Raw genomic sequence first — 17,621 nt, forward strand, 5'->3', positions numbered from 1 at the left:
AACTTCTTCCTATTCCCTGTATATCCTGTGTTTTCCTCTCTCTCACTGTCTCCAACAAGAGCCTGGACCAGAGATCCCAGATGTTTATTTTCTTAAGTTTGTTAACTATTTAAGACATGTTAACATCAAGGCTTTTTTGGGCGGAAGGAATTTTACTCATATAAACACAGGCTTACAACCCATGTGTTACAGAACCACCCTTGCTCACAACAACCAAGAAGTAAGGTTATTAAGAGCAATCCATAATATCCATTGCATTTTCCAAATTTACAAGATTTATCATCACAGTGATAGACCCAATATTGCTCTCAACAACTGGAGTTGAGCCCTATCTCCTGCAGAATAGATGTATGGTTTCCCCCCCAGTGAATTTACCCCTATTTCAAAGGAGGGCCTCAACCAGCATCACAGAGGCTTTCCTAGCTGCACCACTGAGGAACAATTCGGCACCCTAGCAGAGTTTCTCTCCTGCACAAAGCACGACACATCCCACAGTTGCCTTACCTTACAGGCCGGGGTCTTCACAGCAGACTGAGCTGCAACCTCTCCAGTCTCCCAGAGGCTTTTCGTGCTGGCCACCATCATGCTGGTGGTGGGAAGGTCGAGAGAGGGCTGTCGGACAGGCTTTGGAGCCTTTGTGGATATCTAGAAGAGAGATGAAAAGAGATCACAACTGGGGAACTTAACAGCTCTGAGCATGTTGTTTTTTGTTTTTTCCCCTCTAATTGGAGGTTCTCAGGGATGAAGGGCTTTAAAAGGAGATGATGGTGGTTCCTGCCGGAGGCTCTCACCCCACAAACAGGGAACACGAGGAAACAAGGATAGGGCAGCTCACTAAAGAAGCTTTCATGCTCTGGAAGGAGACAGACAGGAGAAACAGCTGCTCCTATCCAAGGGGAGAAGTCTCAGTTGCCACCTCCCAGAAGGTGAGGCTGAGACACGGTGGTAGAGCTACACACTGCATGGGGGGCTCCTTGTAGGCCACGGACAGAGAGCGCAGCACCTCACCTCGATGGCTTGCGTGTACTGCTCCAGCCTGTCATCAATCTTCGACACGGGGAGGGGAGGCTGGCTCTTCTTGATGCTGTTACTGGAGAGAGGAGAAGAAGAATGAGGCGATGCCCTGGTGCCTCAGGGCGGCGGGAGGAGATGAGGGCCACGAGCAGCCTGCTCCTGCCCACCCTGGCAGCAGGGCCCTCTGGCACCCCCCAAGCAGAACAGGGACCTGCTTCACCCTGAGCCTCACACAACCCTAGAAGTACCTTTTCTTTATCGAGCGGTTCAGAGACTCGGTTCTGTCCGTAATCTAAAGGGGGAGAGAACAGACAAATATTAGGTTTCTATATGGGCCTCAGGTGGATGTAGGTCACCTTGGCTGACCGTATTTCAAACATTCCCCTTCCCTGCTCTCTCCCCCAGATTTGGGGCACTCAATCCCACATTCTCATGATGCTCAGAAACAGCAAGCATCCCTTCTCCTTACTCCCTCTGCTCGAGGACTTATCTTTCTCAGGCACTTGGTTTCCTTGCCAGGAAAGCGGGTGGCAAGCACAGAAAGAGAGGGGGAAATTGCAGTTATCACCAGCCACTGCTGCAGAAGAGGAGCCAAGCACCACAGCAGCATAGCCACGAGTGACACTAGCTCATCCATACCAGAGAAGCACACAGACAGGGCAGTTCAGCACATGGAGCCACCTGCAAGGCAACCCTTCAGGTCAGGCCATCAGGGAAGAGAGCTTTGCACAAGAGCCTCCTGTGCAAGAGCGCTTTGGCTAAGACAGGAAGGCAAGCAAACACTTCAGACACGGAATAAAGGAAAAGAGTATTGCTAAACTTCCCAGCTCTTTTGTGCCCCAGAAAACAAGAATGGAGACAATCACTTTCAAGTCAAAGGGTAGTTCTTACAGCAAGGAGCAGCAACCAGATAACAAGAAGCCAAACCCTGTATGCTGCCTGCAGGAAACATCACCTACCAAGGCAGCAGGTAAAAAGCAGCATTAAGTGCTTGCTTCAAAGATACTAGTGCTAAGTTTTAACTAACCAGAAGACATTATCACAGGAAGGACACACTTAACACCCATACCGAAGAGCTCAGCCACCAATAAATAGCACAACCCTTGCTAATAGAGATGTACCGAAGAGTCACCCTGCAGGGTTCCAGCACAGCAGCATGACAAATATCCCAGCAGCTCCTTCTGTTCAGGCTGTCCGCTTGCTGCCAGCTTGCTTCTCAGCTCAGTGCTGGAGGAATTGAAGCTTGCCTCCAAGCCACAGCTTCAAAAGATTGTCTTGCCCATCCGTCTGGGACACTGGTAGGCAAGGTGGCACCTCATGGGGCACAACAGCACCTAAATGGGCACTCAGATTCCCTTCCCATGTCTCAGCTTCTTGATCACAAGTATTTATCAGCAGGAAAAACCTGGCCAGCCCTTCCACAGAGGAGCTGTGCAGATGCAAGTCATCCACAGGTCAAAACCAAGCACCAACTTAAACACAGAGGGGCCTAGGAACAGGCTGCAGGTGACAGGAGATCTCAGCATGACAGATGAGGGAAGGCTTGTTTCCATCTAGACTATTTGTGGACCATCTCCCTCTGCCCATTCGGGCAATTCCTTGCAACAAGAGCCATGCATTTCTCTAGTTCCAATCACTTTCTAAAGGCCAGAAGAAACCACACTTGCTCACTTACCAACCTCAAAAATTCAGCTCACAAGCAGCCTGGGGCTAAATGGTGCTGGTACAAGGCTTCCACCTTGCTCCCACACACCCACTTCAGCCCTCTGAGCCCCGAACACCCCGCTATACTGCACCCCAACATCCAGCTGTCCCAGACTTGTCCCTGGCCACCACCAGCCACTGCTGGCAGGGGAGCTCCCAGCCCACTGGGAATGTTCTCATCCTATAACCAGGATCTCTGCTGAGCAACCCTATGCCAAAACACCTTCTTGGTGGTCAATCTGTGCAATTCTTAGGATTCACATAAAACTCTGCTAGCTGGGGTGTAAAGATCCTCCTTCCTTTGAAAAGATCCCAAGCTCTTATTTTTCCAAAACAGCTTTATTTTCGGCTTTGTGTATTGGTGAGCTCTGACATCGCCAATATAAAAAACAGCAACTAGATTTCTAAACCTTTCCCTGGGCTAATCCTAGCAACAGCAGTGAAGCTCAGGTCAGGAAGCTGCGTGTTTGGAGGTTGCAGAGAGAGGACTTTCAGCACGTAACAGGCACTGAAGTGCTTCTTACATTTCCCCACTGGTCCCACTCTTGGTATCCACCTAGGCCACCCCCAGCCCACTTTTCAAACCTGACATTATCACATGGCCTGCACCGAAACCCACTTTTCCTCCTCTTTTTTTTTTTTTTATTTGATTTTAAAAGGTTTCTCTGCAAACAGCAAGAATCTGATGATTGTAGATGATGAAATCTTCCACTTGCTGCTATTTACTGTTGCAAGAGGAAGTGCTCGTACAATCCTCCCTGCCCAGGAAATATTGACTAAGAAGCAAACAGCACAGATCTGAATGCCAAACTGAAAAGCAAGGATAACACCAACAGCAGGTTAATAGGCTACCCAGGCTCCCCACCACTTCCCTAAGAGCAATAATCAGCAAGCCCAGGGCTTAGAGAGACAAAAAGCCCATTGCTACAGAAACCACTTATCTGTGTCTATTGTATGTAAGAGCACACACACCAAACTGAGGATTTGTGCTAAATGCAACACAAGCCACGAGATCGATTCGAGCGGCATTAGAAATGGAAGTTTCACAAGAGCATCAATTCACATAGATGGGAACAGGGCAAGGCAAGGTGTTTCAGAGATCAGGAATCCCAGATTGCTTTAAAAGAGTTAACTTTAGAATGGTTAAGCGATATTTTCTATTTTATTGTAAGATAGGGAAATTCCAGTGCTTCAATGCTTTAAGTTTCCCTTTTTTTTTTTTAAAATGGAAATTTTATTTTCTGATTAAGTTAATGTGTTATTTTTAAAGAGGTCTGCTTTAAGCTTTGGTTATTTGTTTTACTCTGTTCCCTGGCATCCTCAATGAAGACTTAAAGATTCACACTGATTGGCAAAGCATACACAGGAAGGTACAGTTACAGCCTCCAACAGCATAAGCAGACAAAGCAGGAGGTCAACAACCAAAGATGAGGGAAACAGATGAAGTGATTTGCCCCAGCCCGTAGCAGAATTCACACCCTGTTTTGCCATAAGCCCTGGGACATTTTTCCCTGTCACTAGGTGCCAGAGGGGTCCCAAACATAGACCTTAGTGGAGCACACTGTGGTGTGGTCAGAGCACAGCTCCTCCTCCTCCAGGCTGGTGGGGCTTGGGGCCTTCTGGCGTTTTTCTGGTGCTTCTTCCTCTTCATTTCTCCTTCTCTTCTTTTCCTGAGTGCAGAAAATGAGCAAGCCAGGAAGCAAGCTGGTCAAAATGCTTAGAATGCAAAAAAATGATTTTTTTCCCACCACCCCCCGTCTCCCAGGCTTCCTGCTTTACACTAAATGAATACTCTGACACAGAAACTATGCTAACATTACCTCATTCTGGAACATCCAGGAAGAGGCTTGTGTGCATTTGAAAAAAATAAACAAATTCAGAGGACTTTTGCAGGTTCAAGGTTCCAGAATGATGCAAAAAGGGGCCCTTGCATCAGTTAAGGGTTTCTTACTACTACTGAGATAGGAGAACAGGAGTTTCTCATTTCAGGCCATCGGGAGGGAGAGCATCTGCCTTTATTCTAAATTGCAATTCTCAGGCCCCAGAAAGGCAACTTGGCAAAGACAGCTCCATCCCACATTGTGCCGGGCCAGCACCACCTACATGGGCTGGCACAGGAGCAAGGCCTGGCACAGACTAGCCAGAGGCTGCTGAGTTTCCCTCCTTGGGGATCTTCAAAGCCACGTGGACGTGGCCCTGGGCACCCTGTTGGAGCAGGGCTGGGACCAGATGGACCCAGGGGTCCCTCCCCACCTCAGCCATCCCATCAGAGCCCAGATCCTCCTGATCTCACCTCCTGCTCAACTCTCTCCTCCTCATGCTGCTCTCGGATATGTTCTTCCTCCTGGCACAGCCTCTCTTCCTCCCTAATAGCCACATTCTCCTCCTGGGTCTCCTCCAGGCTTTCCCGGTCCAGCTGGATCTGCTCCAGTTTGACCTCTGCTTCCCTCACACCGCTGTCCTCTTCTTCATACGACTGCCGCGGGGACCTAGGGGCAGGGGGAGAGGTTAAAGAAGCAACATGTTGTTACGAGCCTACAGACGCCATCAGGCGCCTTCGCAGGCAGCAGTAAATCTGTGTCAGTCCCAAACCTCAGTTTTACCCAAGCGAATAAATGACACCTCTACTCATGTCTCTACGGAGAGCCCAGCAAACCAAAGCAGTCCCAAAGCAACCAGGGGTTAAAAAAAATAAAAATAGTAAATAAAACAGTAAATCATAGCAGTTTCACGTGAGGATTCCTACAGCTCTCAGGGGCTGCAGAGAAGAGACCCAGCAGTGTTTGAGCAACCCATTTTGCCAAAGCAGAGCAGCCCACGCTGAGTGCACAGAGCCAGCAGGAGCACTTAAACCCCTGAGCCCTCACAGACACACGCCAAGGTGCTATTGCCATCTTATGGCCCCGGGCTGGAGGCCAGCTTTCTCCTCCCACCTATTTCTTAGAAAATTGCCTGGGTTGCAGGCTAGAGAGCTGGCTAGCAGGCTGCTGCCAGAGCCCAGGGTGACTCACTGCTCCTGCCTCGCTGGCCAGCGGCTCCAGCTCGGCATTTCCACCCACCTCCCTGCAGCTGGGAAGGCAGCTCGCAGAACAGCCACCTTCCAGCACTCCTCGCTGACCCCTCTGGAAAAAAGGCTGATGCGTATGCTGGCTCGCTACTGATCATCCTCCCACGACTGCACGGTCACCACCAACAAACAGGCTCTAAAGGTTTTGCAGCCCAGGCGACTAGTTTTTAGCCAAGATGCCTCAGCCAACAACAGCTCCAGCTAAAGAGCAAGCTCGTTTTAAGAATTTTATGCCACTAGACACAATACAGCATACTGGATGCTTCTTGCACAGAGCAATTTTGTATGGGAGGCAGCGAGCCTGACCCCACTGCACCACAGCAGAGGGGCATCCAGCTCTCACCCTCCTGTATGGCTGGCTAGGGCACAGATCTCCCCTGCAAAGTGGGAAACCTGACCCCAAAAGAAACTACAGGCTTGCACAAGCCCTCAGGGGATGCACAAGCTGTTTAGCTCCATCCACCAGAGAACAACCATCTCCCCTCCCTTGTTTGGGGACCAGAGCCTAAATATTCTTCAGATGGAAAAAATATGGCTTGCTCCACATTCAGTTAAGAAAAAGAGAAGGTTTGGGAAACCCCGCAGCACCACTTGACTCAGCACAGGGCATTCTGGCCAGACACACCTCCTACCTTCACTTGCACTCCAAGCCTGTCCTCAGGCAAGGCAGACGACCCAGGAGGAAAGACAAAGCAGCTGAACAGACTTTATAGGGCACAGACACCAGCTAGGAAGCCCACCTTTTACAGAGACCCCCTCCAGCCAACAGCAGCAGCCTCTCCCTAAGGACAAACTGTTTACAAGGGGGGAAAAAATAGGGAGGGGAGGGTGCAGAAAAGCAGCTGGGGCTGATTTCTCATTGCTCCCCCAGCTGTGATCATCAGCTCTGCTGGGAGGTGCTCATGGGGCTGCGGAGGGGAAGGTGCAGCTTGCAGTGTTTGGGTAAAGGAAGAGGTGATTTGTTTGCGCAGCAGTAAATATTAATATTATGCCTTTTTTTTTTTTTTTCAATCCCACGGGTAAAGAAGGGGTTGTGTCATCGCGGGACAAAGTTCCCCATAAAACCACGCTGCTGGGGCAGCTGAGTCACAGAGTTCACGTGCAGGTACACGGTGTCCAGGGCAGGAGTTAATCAGGAGCACTGCTCAGCTCAGCCAGGGGAGAGGGATGGAAGATGGATCTGGCCCTCAGCTCTTGGGCAGGGACACAAGCGTCCATCTGGGCTCTGTTTTCCACCACTGAGAGAGGAGTCGAGCACGAGGTGGGCTGGGGCCACGACACCCACTCTGCTGACATGAGCCAGGAAGCAGCAATAACTTAGAGCAGCTTTTTTAGGCTGCCTGCATTATGTTAGGGGCCGTTTCAGCCCCTGCAGCAGCTCAGGTGGCTTAGATCCGCTGTTGTCACTCCTCCAAGCCCAGGCGTCCTGGCTGGCTGCCATTGCTCGGAGCGCGAAGCTGAAGCCAAACATCCCCAAAGCCCGGGGCAGCCCCGCATCCCTTCCTCCCAGGTAGCCCAAATCACAGGCAGAGAGCATCTGTCCCCATCCCACCAATGCTCCAGCCTCCCGTCTTGGCATGTACGGCAGGACCTGGCCTTGGTCACCTCATCCTGGGGACGTTGGTGGCTCCAGCTCTGCCCTACCCACCTCTGTTTGCGCTGCTCAAGCTTCTGGGACCAGTCGCTGAACCCCTCATCCTCCTCCAGCTCTGAGGGCCCGGAGGGCTTAAAGTCATAGCTGAAACATAGCAAGGAGGAAAATCAGGATGAAAGTGACACAAAGGACCCGGCCAGCTCAGTGTGTCCAGCAGAAGCACCCTGCTGCCCGGTCTCTGGGACAGGTGAGCAGAAATAAGAGGCACAGCAAAATGAAGAAGTCTCATGGTTTTCTTCTGCACTGGAGCTCATTTGGACCAGAGGTGTTTCAGGTGTGGTTCCTGCTTGCCCTGTGCCTGCACGCGGCCCCCAGCAAAAGGAACCAGCAGGAGGCAGCCTGAGCAGAGCGCTGCGTTAGGAGGGCAGGAAAACTCAGCGTTTGGGCACAGGCTCGAGTCCTGGGCTGATCCTCACGTTCCCATAGAGCTTTGAAGCAGTCAAATGTGCTTCCAAGACGCTGGCTCCGCATCTGTGAAATACCAGTGCTGGTCCTGCCCCATCTGAAAGCGTCATGAAATAAAGGGTGAGGATGAGTGCTGCAGGCGTGGCTTTGAAACTGGGGCCCTGCCTTGCTGCACACCCAAATATCTAGGTGGGCATTCCTCAAGCTGATGATTCGGGGTTGAGCAGGGGACCACAGCCCAGCCTTGCTCCACCTCACATCCTCCCCAGCCCCTCTCTGCTGGCTGCAGTTCAAGCTATCAGCATGCTCAGCAGCCCCCCATGGGCCAGGCTGAAACCCGACTGCATCAAAAGCCGCTTTGCTCCCTGCTCAGAGGGAATGGCTCTGTGTGCTGGAGGGGAAAACTACCCCCATCTTTCCTAAATAGGAAAGGAGAGAGGAGGAAACATGTCCATCCTGCAGCCTGCTGCCCTCCGGCCCTGGGAGCGCGTTCCCAGGCTGTGATGACAGCCCTCTGCTAGCACACAGCCCCGGCCCACAGACAGACAGACAGACGGACAGATGGAGCAGCAGCCCTCTGGGGTCACACAGCTGCCAGCACCAGCTGGGCACGGGGATTGTTGGGGTTTTCCTATTTCTTTCCTTGCATTCACAACAAGAACTGCCACCCAGGTGGGGCTGCAGGGTGGGTGCCCACGTAGCAAGCATCAGCTGGAGGAGGTGGCTTCACGGGACACAGGGTGGTCACATCCCCTGGGAATGGCAAGTAGGGTGTGGAGCCCACGGATTAGTCTAAAATTCACAGATTTGAAATGCACAATAGGCATGAACAAGCCTTTATTATTACTATTATTTTCTTTGCCTTTCTGGGCTCTTAGGAGGTGTCAGGATATGCTTTGCCTTCTCCATAACCCTTGTGGCTTTAGACACGTGTCGTTAGTGGTGGGACTCAGTAGGTCAGGCTGATGATCCTGAAGGCCTTTCCCAACCCCAAAGCTCCTATGATTCTGTGATTTCTGTGAGATTCAGGAGTCAACTGACCACAGGAACTGAAGTTCTCCAAAAAACACGCAAAAAACATGCCAGGCTCACCCGGAAGGGTAGCAGGGAGTGGGCACCCAAAACTGCTGCTCAGCCCCAGCAGTTTGCTGGTTATTTCCTTTTATTTTATTTTTTAATGGGGGGAAGGGAAGAGAGCAGCGATGCAGATGGGGTGAGTCCCGGTGCGGGAAGCTCCAGGGGAAGGAGGGGACGGTGTTTATATGGGAGAGAGCGCAGATTGCCAGCAGGCTGACCCTGGCTGCCTGAGCAAGCCCAGGTGGCTGTCAGCAGCTGCAGAAGGAACCAGGGGACAGCCGGAGAGGCAGCAGCATCCTCCCCACTGACACCAAAGGTACACATGCGGCTAAGGCAGGCGCTCGGGCACTCAATTAAATTCAGGCACTGCCAGCACTTTGTGTCTGGGGCCGCTCACAGCACCCCCCAGTAAATCAGAGCATCTTATCAGCTGCTTCAAAGACCTCCACAAACTGTTTTCCAGCCCCTGTGTGAAAGGGGCCTGGGCTGGGGGGTGGGGAGAGTGAATAATAATTATTACTTTCCAGACATGTTGTTTGCTTTTAGGGCAGATCACAGTGGTTTTGCCTGCAGAACATCACTGGGTGCATTGCCATAAAAGATTTTGAAGCTTCTGTACAAGAACAACAACAACAAAAGTCCTGAATAATTTGCAAAATACCTGAGGAAAAAAAGAAAACAACAAATCTTTTCATGGGGAAAAAAAAATGTGCTTTTTTACTGGTTTCCTAGTGAAATGAAGTTGTTGCTCCTCTTTGGTGGGTGCTTTGTGATCACAAACCCTGCCCTCTTGCAGATGCTCTCCCACTGCCGGCGCAGCATCCTCGATGGAAGAGCAGGGACCCGGCCAGGGGAGGCCCTCGCCCCCAGCCCATGAGCTACCGAGGGGCTGTGCATCACACCTTCAGCCATTTGGCTTTCACTGCCCAAACTGGAAGCACGATCCTTGTTTAACCTGGGCTAAATCCCCCCAGACCTGCTCAGGAGCCCCTCCAGCCCCCAAACTGCTTCAAACAACAGATGCCCACCCCGTGGCTGGAGGGTTTTGCTGCCGGGATGTATATATGGGGGTATTTCTTACTGGTTTTCCTGCGCTGAGCCTGCGCTCTCTGAGCAGGAGCCAGTGCCGTTGAAGCCTTCCTCTGCCTGGGACCTCAGCTGCTTCTCCCGCTCCCGCCGCCGCCGCTCTCTGGCTGCTTCCTCCTCGTCTTCCACGCTCCACTGCGCCGTCAGCCTTGCCAAAACAGAGGGAAACCCATCTCAGTGCCACTGTGAGAGCTTGAACATACTGGTGATAACCCCCCAAGCTGCTCAGACACCCCTCTGTGCGGGCCAGGGGCTTCGCTGGGTGAGTGCTCCCAGCATGGCTGTGACGGTGGCCATCCCGCTGCAGCCTTTGTGCTCCTTTTCCAAGGAGAACAATTCCAGGAGCACACCAGACCCTTGGTGGAAAGGACTGGGTGCCTGGAACAGACTGGTGTGCAAGTTATGGGATGCACAGGAAGAGACAGCATCATGCCTATGGGCAGCAGCCTTGGTGCGGGGCACTGCAAAATGATGCCTGCGAGCGGCAGGTCTGTGCCGGGGCACCCACTCCTGATGCTGCTCACCCCGTCCCACTCACCCAGGTCCACAGCAGACTGGGAGGGCTATTTCCCCATGTCTGCAAGCCTGCTTGCCAAGATGCTCCTGTACAAGGTGTGCAGACGGCAGCAAGGATGGAGATCTGCAGCCTCCTGCCCGGTGCGGGCACACCAGGGGGCTGCTCTCCCTGTAGGACAAACCCATTCGGTAGGACACAATGTCAGCGATGTCAATTCGGACCGGGGCAAAAATCTAATGGAAAGGAATTTTTTTTTTTTAAAGGCCCATCTTGAGTGACTGTGGGGCATTTTCCAGCTGAGCCCAGCTCTGACAGCCTGAGCAGGGCAGCGTGATGGGGGGAACACAGTGAGGATGCCACGGTTGCCCCTCGAGAGCAGAAAACTTGCCCTTGCCTCACTCATCTTGGGTGGGGTCTTCTCCTAAATGCCATCAGGTGCCTCCGGCCACACTTTCCTCTCCCCCCCACATTGCCCCTCTCCCTCGATGGGAACAAAGAGCCCGAAGCCACCCGAGGGGCGGCCAGGTCCCCTCTGCCCCTCCTCGTCCCCCACTCATATTTATTGTTTTCCCCCCTCTGTTCCCATAGAAACCCTTGTCTGTGGGCCTGGCAGGAAGCCACCGTGTTGTTGTTTTATTTTTTTGTGTGCACGCTTTTTTTTTTTTAATATCTAAATGAAGTCATTCATTAAACTCTGCCACGATCTCCCTCCCCTGTATGACAGCTCCAGAGAGTCTCCGATTCCGAAAGGCCCTTAACCCCCTCTCGCCTGGATCGCCCCGCTTACGAGAAGCGAGGCCCACGTTTCTCCCCGAGCAAACCAGATTTTCATGCAATTCCAACTCCCCAGAAAGCTGTTGTAGGGGATTGTGGTGACCTGGGGGGGTCCCATCTGCATCACGCCAGCTTCCCACACCAGCATTGGTCTGCAGCCCTCTGCGTTTCCCACTTGGATGTGACTAATTCTCTCCCCATGACCTCACCGGCTCGCTATTCTGTCGCTGCATCTTCTGAACGGGCCAAGGACAACGCCGGGGCGACTGTTTCGGGGAGATGCAGTTTTCTGCAGGGTGGGGGAATGTCTCAGCTCCCAATGCCAAACAGCAAGCTGGCATCCGAGTGCCCACAGCCATAGGGCACGCGGCTCGGACACGAGGACACTGGGTGCTTCTCATACACTTCGGGCACAAACAAGTCCCCACCGAGCCCCTCCTTGCCCTGGGTTCAGAAATGCCAGCAAACACCTAAAACCACTTTATCAGCAGATTCAGAGCTCTCTTTTGTGCTCAAACAGGCTGGCACCAGAGCAAGGTTTAGAAAGTGATGCTCTGGGGCTCAGTGCTCAAGCCAACAAGGAGAGGGAAAGTGATTACTCCTTTCCAACTGACCTAGCAGCACAAATATTTGTTTTCAATGAAAAATAAGCAAACAAGTTAACAAACAAAACCTTGGCGAAGTGCTCACGTTCGGGTCAGCTACAGCGGTTTGCTGAGCTGCAAACTGACCGTGCCATCTCAGCTTGGACAAGCCCATGCCTTCATCAGCCCCCTCTGTGCGGAGGGGGTTGGCTGTGAAATTTCCTCTCAAAGCAAGAAGGTGGAAAGATTTCATTTCAAAACGGTTCGGTTTTCTTCACGAGGAGGCATGGTCTCCTGTTTTTTTCTCCTTGTTACACAACCATCTTTGCCATTTCTAGAAGCCATCACCCAGTGCTTCGGGAGGCCTGGACAGGCTGGCGGCGCGTAGCTCTGCTCCAGATGGCATTTCCCCAAAATTGGGCGGATATGGGAAGAACCAGGCTGATAGCTGCTGGTGGGACTAAGAGCTGCCCTTGTCATTTCACCTGACACGGGACAAGGAAACCGACAGTGCTGGGCTCACAAGGTGAATTTACAGTGTGCTCCAACCCAAGCAAACTGCCTAAGTAGAGGGGGATTTCTCTTCCTGGGCAGGCGAGGAAAGCCTGCAGACCTAGGGCCGGGCTCAAAGCACCCAGGTCCAGGTCTGGCCACACAGCCACAGCTGGCCAAACCTCTGGGATGCTCAGAGTCCTCTGCCTGGGGCTGGCTGCCCGGTTCAGATCCAGCTCTTGACCTCACCTCCCGCTGGACCCCCAGCCCAGGGAGGAGTTTTGATTCCATTCGCCCTACCAAACACCTCCTGCAGAACAGATACAGGCATCCATGCTCCACGTGGCCACTAACGCCTGCTCCAGACAAGCCAGCATCTCTAGGAAGGTCACATTTCCTCTGGGCCATTCCTCATGGGCACTCGAGGAGCTGATAATACACAGGCGAGGGAAATTTCTGGCACCAGCCGAGCTCTGTTTAAGGGAAATGCTGCAGACTCGAGGAGTCTTTTGCACGGCTCGCAGCTCAGAGGAAGTTTTGCTGGCCCCAAACCAACCTTCAGCACTAAAGCTAATTCCAGAAAGGAAAGCGAAATGCCTCCCGGAGCCTTTAGGCTTTGCAGACCTGTGCCAGAACCCAGCAACCCTCCACCAGCACACTCGACATTCCTGTCTCCTGAGCTCGCCAGGTCCCAGGCCAGGCCACTGTTGACTTTGGTGGGTGCCCCTGTCGCGCCGGCTGCCCCCGCATACCCAGGGTTCGTGGGGAAAGAGGCTTTGGGAAAGGGATTTAGGAGGAGTCATGTCCAACCCCTGACACTTCTCAAAGGGCAACTCGGCGCAAGCCCTACTGCTGCCAAGGGTAACACCACCATCACCTGCAAAAGCTGCTGTGCTTTCACCTCTGGAAATGTCCTGTGTGAGAAATAGGGCTGCATTAAGGGGAGAAGGTGCCCTGCGTCCCCCAGCAGCCATCACATCATCCTCTTCTGTTGAATTTCAAGGAAAGGGAGAGGAAGATGCAGAAACCTACGCAAGGGCCCTTTCCCTTCCCACATCATCCATTTCAGCCCCTGTTGCCCTGTCACGGGGCCAGCCACAACCTCGGTGCCCCGTGGCCCATCATGGGGAGAGGATGGCATGCTCAAAGCAAAACTACTTCACTACCATCTGGCAAACACCTACAGAAGCTGCCCACCCTTATAAAACTGAACATGGGCTAGGACTGTCCCCAGGTTCATCCTGCTGCCAGGTAGAGCTGCTGGGCTTCATTTCATATCGCATTTATCTGCGGTTTGGAAAGCATCCAGGCGTGACTGCAGGGGTCCCAAAGTGTACAGCTCACCCTTGTCACCTGAAATGGAAGAGGACACCCTCAAGAGGCTACAGAGGAGCAACACGGAGTTCAGCATCTCTGCCCTTTCCAAAGACCTAGGACCCAGGTTTATTTCCATGTACCAAGACACCTTCAGAAATCTGTCCCCAAGCCCAAGGGCTCATCCAAGGTTGCCACGAAGATGCTGGGAACTCAGCAGAGGTCCAAGCAGCATCCTGACCTCCCCTCCAAGGGGCTGCTGCTGATCACCCGCAAGCACAAGTGGCCTCTGTGACACAAGGCTCACTTTCAGGCTGGCCAAATGTCTGTGATGTGGAAATCCCCCAGTCAGATGGCAAACAGCAGTTCGGTTTCTTGATGGACATGTTTCTGGGGCTTAGAGGTAATGTGGCTTGATAGCAAAAAGGGGGTAATCATCCATCTGCCTGGGTAAGGAAGGGGGTGTGGATATCGGCACGATACGAGGGGACTGGGAAAGAAATAAAACCAGAAGCTACGATGTCACAGCCTGTAGTTTATTTCAGCCCAGTCCCGGGGGATATGGTGATTCCATCTCTGAAGGATCGCCGTGTCATCCGAAGGCAGCCCGCGACGCTGCACGAGCCTCTCCCTCCCAAACATTCATGTAATTCCTCAGCTGCATCGCTCCGGCCAGAGCCCAGGCTGCAGGGTTTGAGCAAGAGAGGGGGTGCAGCGAGGGGAGAAGAGAGGCGAAAAATGCATAGATGCTTCACCCTAAGCCTTTTTCTCATACCAAGCCTCCCCGCCCCATCCGCAGCCCCGCAGCCTCAGCGCTTCCCACTCCTGTAAATCACGGCAGGCAGCTCGGCTCCCGTCCCCGCTGACCCGCGGGAGCTGGGGTGCGGAAAGGCGTCACGCAGGGGCTGATAAGGACACGCCAAGGCATCTGAGCCGAGTAAGATACAGCCTGCGCTTTCATGAAGCAGAAATGGAAGAAAACCCTAGCCAGCATGGCAGAGACCTAGCTTCCCCTTGAAAATTAAAGCAACTCTTTTTTTTTTTTTTTCTTAAGTGAATCCGGATCTTTCCTCGCAGCAGCATACCTGTTTTCTGCCCAAAGTAAAAAATATGCAGCTACACAGCCACACGTGCCAGGTATTCCTGGCGCCACCCAGAAGGTGCAGGTGGGACCAGCCCCAGCGTGCAAGGTCCCTGGGAGGGAAAAAGCCTGCACAAAGATGGACCATACAGAAGACAGGAGCAGAAATAGATGCTGCTGTTGGAGTTACAGCATCTCATCACCAACACCCCAAACCTGGACACACAGCCACGCCACGGAGAAGCAGTGGGTCCCTCCCCTACCTATGCCACGGGCTGGGAAGCATCCCACCAGCAGCGCTCCAAGCCTGATGGAGCAAGCCTGAGGCCAGCACCTTTAATAACCCATTTTTATGTATTTTTTAATCGTTTTTAACCACAGCAGACAGACTCCCAACAACTCCTTTACAAGATGATGGATTGCACCCCCAGGACCGTGGGTCCTTAGCACACAGATATGCTGGTGCGGTAATGCATTAACATCACCGGTCTGGAATTTGGAGGCGGAGGGGGGAGAGAAAGGGCTGGGGCTGGAGCCCTCCCAGCACCCTGCGCAGGCTGCAGCGCTCAAGAGGTGTGAGAAATCGGTGCCGCGTACGACCCCGAACTGTGGCCTTTTCTCACGCTCCCTCTATCTCAGCTGCAAGGTTCGAGAAATCGCCGTCTGCCTAAAGAGGAGGAAGTCTGGGCTCTGTTTTTGGAAGGGAGAGGCACGCCAGAGGAGAAAGCAGGCTTGTCAGGGAGGGTCAGATTGGCTTACTAAGCCTGTGTATTTTTTTTGTCTCTCGATGAGGAAAGCAAGCCTCCCCAGCCTCGCTGCCTTGGCTACCTCCTCTATACACTCATGCTGCAAAGGATGGAGGATAACAATGCTTTGCCCCTGCTTGAAGCTGTGATTTCGAGCAAGATTCATACCAGGCGTGCTGCTGCTTACAGCGGGGCTGAGCCTCGAGGACCCACCGGTTCGACCACAAGGCATTTGTTGTAGGGTCCTCGGGGCGATGCGATTCCCCTGAAGCCCTGCCGCCCAGAGCAGCAGGAGGGAGTTTCCTGACGGAGCAGTGACAGGAGGCAGCAGGGAGGCCGTGGGAACGCGCTGTGCAGTTCCATGGGAGAGCTGAGGCTCAATTTGTTTATGGCTAGTGCTGATGAGTTGAGCTGCAACAGGAACCAGGGCCCTCAACAAGCCCTCAGCCTCTGCTGTGCCTTCGAGAAAAAACAACAGGTTTTGCCCCAAAACACTGATTGCAACTCTTGTTCTTAGCCAAGACACGAAAGGTGGGAGAAAGGGGGAAAAAAAGCCTTGGGAAGTGGGAAGTCTGTTGTCACACAGCACCCCAGCATCCCACCCATGGCCCTTGCTGGCCGAACCACCTGCAGATACGCATGGTGGGGCTTCACCCCACCTTCACCCCCTGCAGCTCCCCAAAAATTCCATCACCTCAAGGTCAGGCCCTAAACATCCACTTGCTTTTGGGTGAGGAGAAGCCAGAGACAAGTGAGGCACAATTGGTCTAAAAAGAAGCAAAAAGCATCAGCTGGGCTGCCAAGCTCCTCTTTCCTTCCAGAAAAGGAACATTACACCGCATGGCAGATGTGGTGCTCCTGGCAAAGCAAGCCCCAGGGCCAGGAAAAGCTGGGAAAGCATCCCCATGGTATGCAGGGGGCTGGCTCAGCCACTGCCATGGAGAGGGAAGGATCTGCTCCCCACGTCTACCCAGGGAACACAGAGGTCAACATGAGCCCAGAGAAGCTGCAATAGCCCCCATGATACCACCACCTCCCTTTCAATGAACTGTGGCCTGGCATCAACCCCCCCAAAAAAATCTCCTTCCCCTTCCAAGCGCCATCCAGCCCTTGCTCTTTCCCAAGCCCTTTGAGCTCCTCATTCCCAGCTCAGCCCCAGCCAGCTCCTTGCTCTGGAGGTCAAGCAGAAATAGACACCAGAGCAGCATCTTCCCTGCTGAGACACATCCTGGCCACCTCCAGGAGACATCACGCACGGACAGAAGGGAAAGCAAACGCCCGGATTCCCATTGCACCGAGCATTACAGTCACGACATACATGGAAATTCAAGGAGCTGAGGGTATTTTAAAGCTGCCCCACACCCAGCGTGGCTATGGGATCGTGACCATGTCCAGCACGCTGCACGCACGGAGCCCGCATCGCCCAGTTTCGGGGAGTGGCGCAGCCGCCGCTGCCGATTTACAAAGAGGCTGATTTGTGGGTTAATTAAACAGCCATCTTCTTTTGTGAAACACTTGAGACTCGATAAATAGAGGGAGAGAAATTCCGGCAGGAACTGATAATGAACTGAATGGATCGACATGACAGGCGCTGGATCCCTATCTTATTTATAGGAATTCATTAGAAGGATAAGGGGAGAACAGACCGCGATAACGAGATAGGGAGGCTTGTGTTTGTAGAGGACTTCAAAAATATAAAGTCTCTGGCAAGCACGAGGGGTTGGTGCCATTACCTTGCTACAAAGGGACAAATATTTCCCCAGGGAGGTCCCAGCAGAGAGATTACGTCTGAGGGGGGGACGTGCAGGGGAAGGAGGGAGGCAGATAGCACTGCACGGCCCATCCCTGCCAAGCACCCCCTGCAAAGCCACCCGTACCCTGTGCCTGGGAGGAACCAAGGCACAGGACGGGTTCATTTTTTTTTCCAGCCTGCCGAGAGGTGAAGGATGCTCCCAGGGTACTGTCACAGCACTTTGTCCCGCTTGGCTCTCCAGCACATCGACCCACCCCAAAGCAAGCCTCAGGGAAGGCAAGTCCCTGGTTAGCCCTGACAGACCCACGGCTCCCTGTAAGCAACACAAAAGGCATGTCCTCCCGAATTTTGGT

The 17,621-nt window shown here is 53.0% G+C and overlaps 1 protein-coding gene across 5 annotated transcripts in view; it reads right to left on the reverse strand.

Moving 5' to 3' along the window:
- LSP1 (lymphocyte specific protein 1) overlaps positions 1-17,621 on the reverse strand; it is a 40,346-nt gene that overhangs the window by 11,231 nt on the left and 11,494 nt on the right. For 3 of the 5 annotated variants that reach the window (XM_048066590.2, XM_066997936.1, XM_048066591.2), the window contains exons 2-8: positions 10,003-10,155; positions 7,434-7,523; positions 5,012-5,207; positions 4,266-4,388; positions 1,263-1,306; positions 1,009-1,090; positions 505-645 (exon numbers count right to left, since the gene is read on the reverse strand). In XM_048066590.2, coding sequence (XP_047922547.2) covers positions 505-645; positions 1,009-1,090; positions 1,263-1,306; positions 4,266-4,388; positions 5,012-5,207; positions 7,434-7,523; positions 10,003-10,155 — 829 coding nt within the window. The remainder of the gene's footprint in view (positions 1-504; positions 646-1,008; positions 1,091-1,262; positions 1,307-4,265; positions 4,389-5,011; positions 5,208-7,433; positions 7,524-10,002; positions 10,156-17,621) is intronic. The other 2 variants (XM_066997937.1, XM_066997938.1) reach the window with 1 other exon arrangement.

Source organism: Anser cygnoides, chromosome 5 (assembly GCF_040182565.1).
Source record: "Anser cygnoides isolate HZ-2024a breed goose chromosome 5, Taihu_goose_T2T_genome, whole genome shotgun sequence".
Taxonomy (NCBI): Eukaryota; Metazoa; Chordata; class Aves; order Anseriformes; family Anatidae; genus Anser; species Anser cygnoides.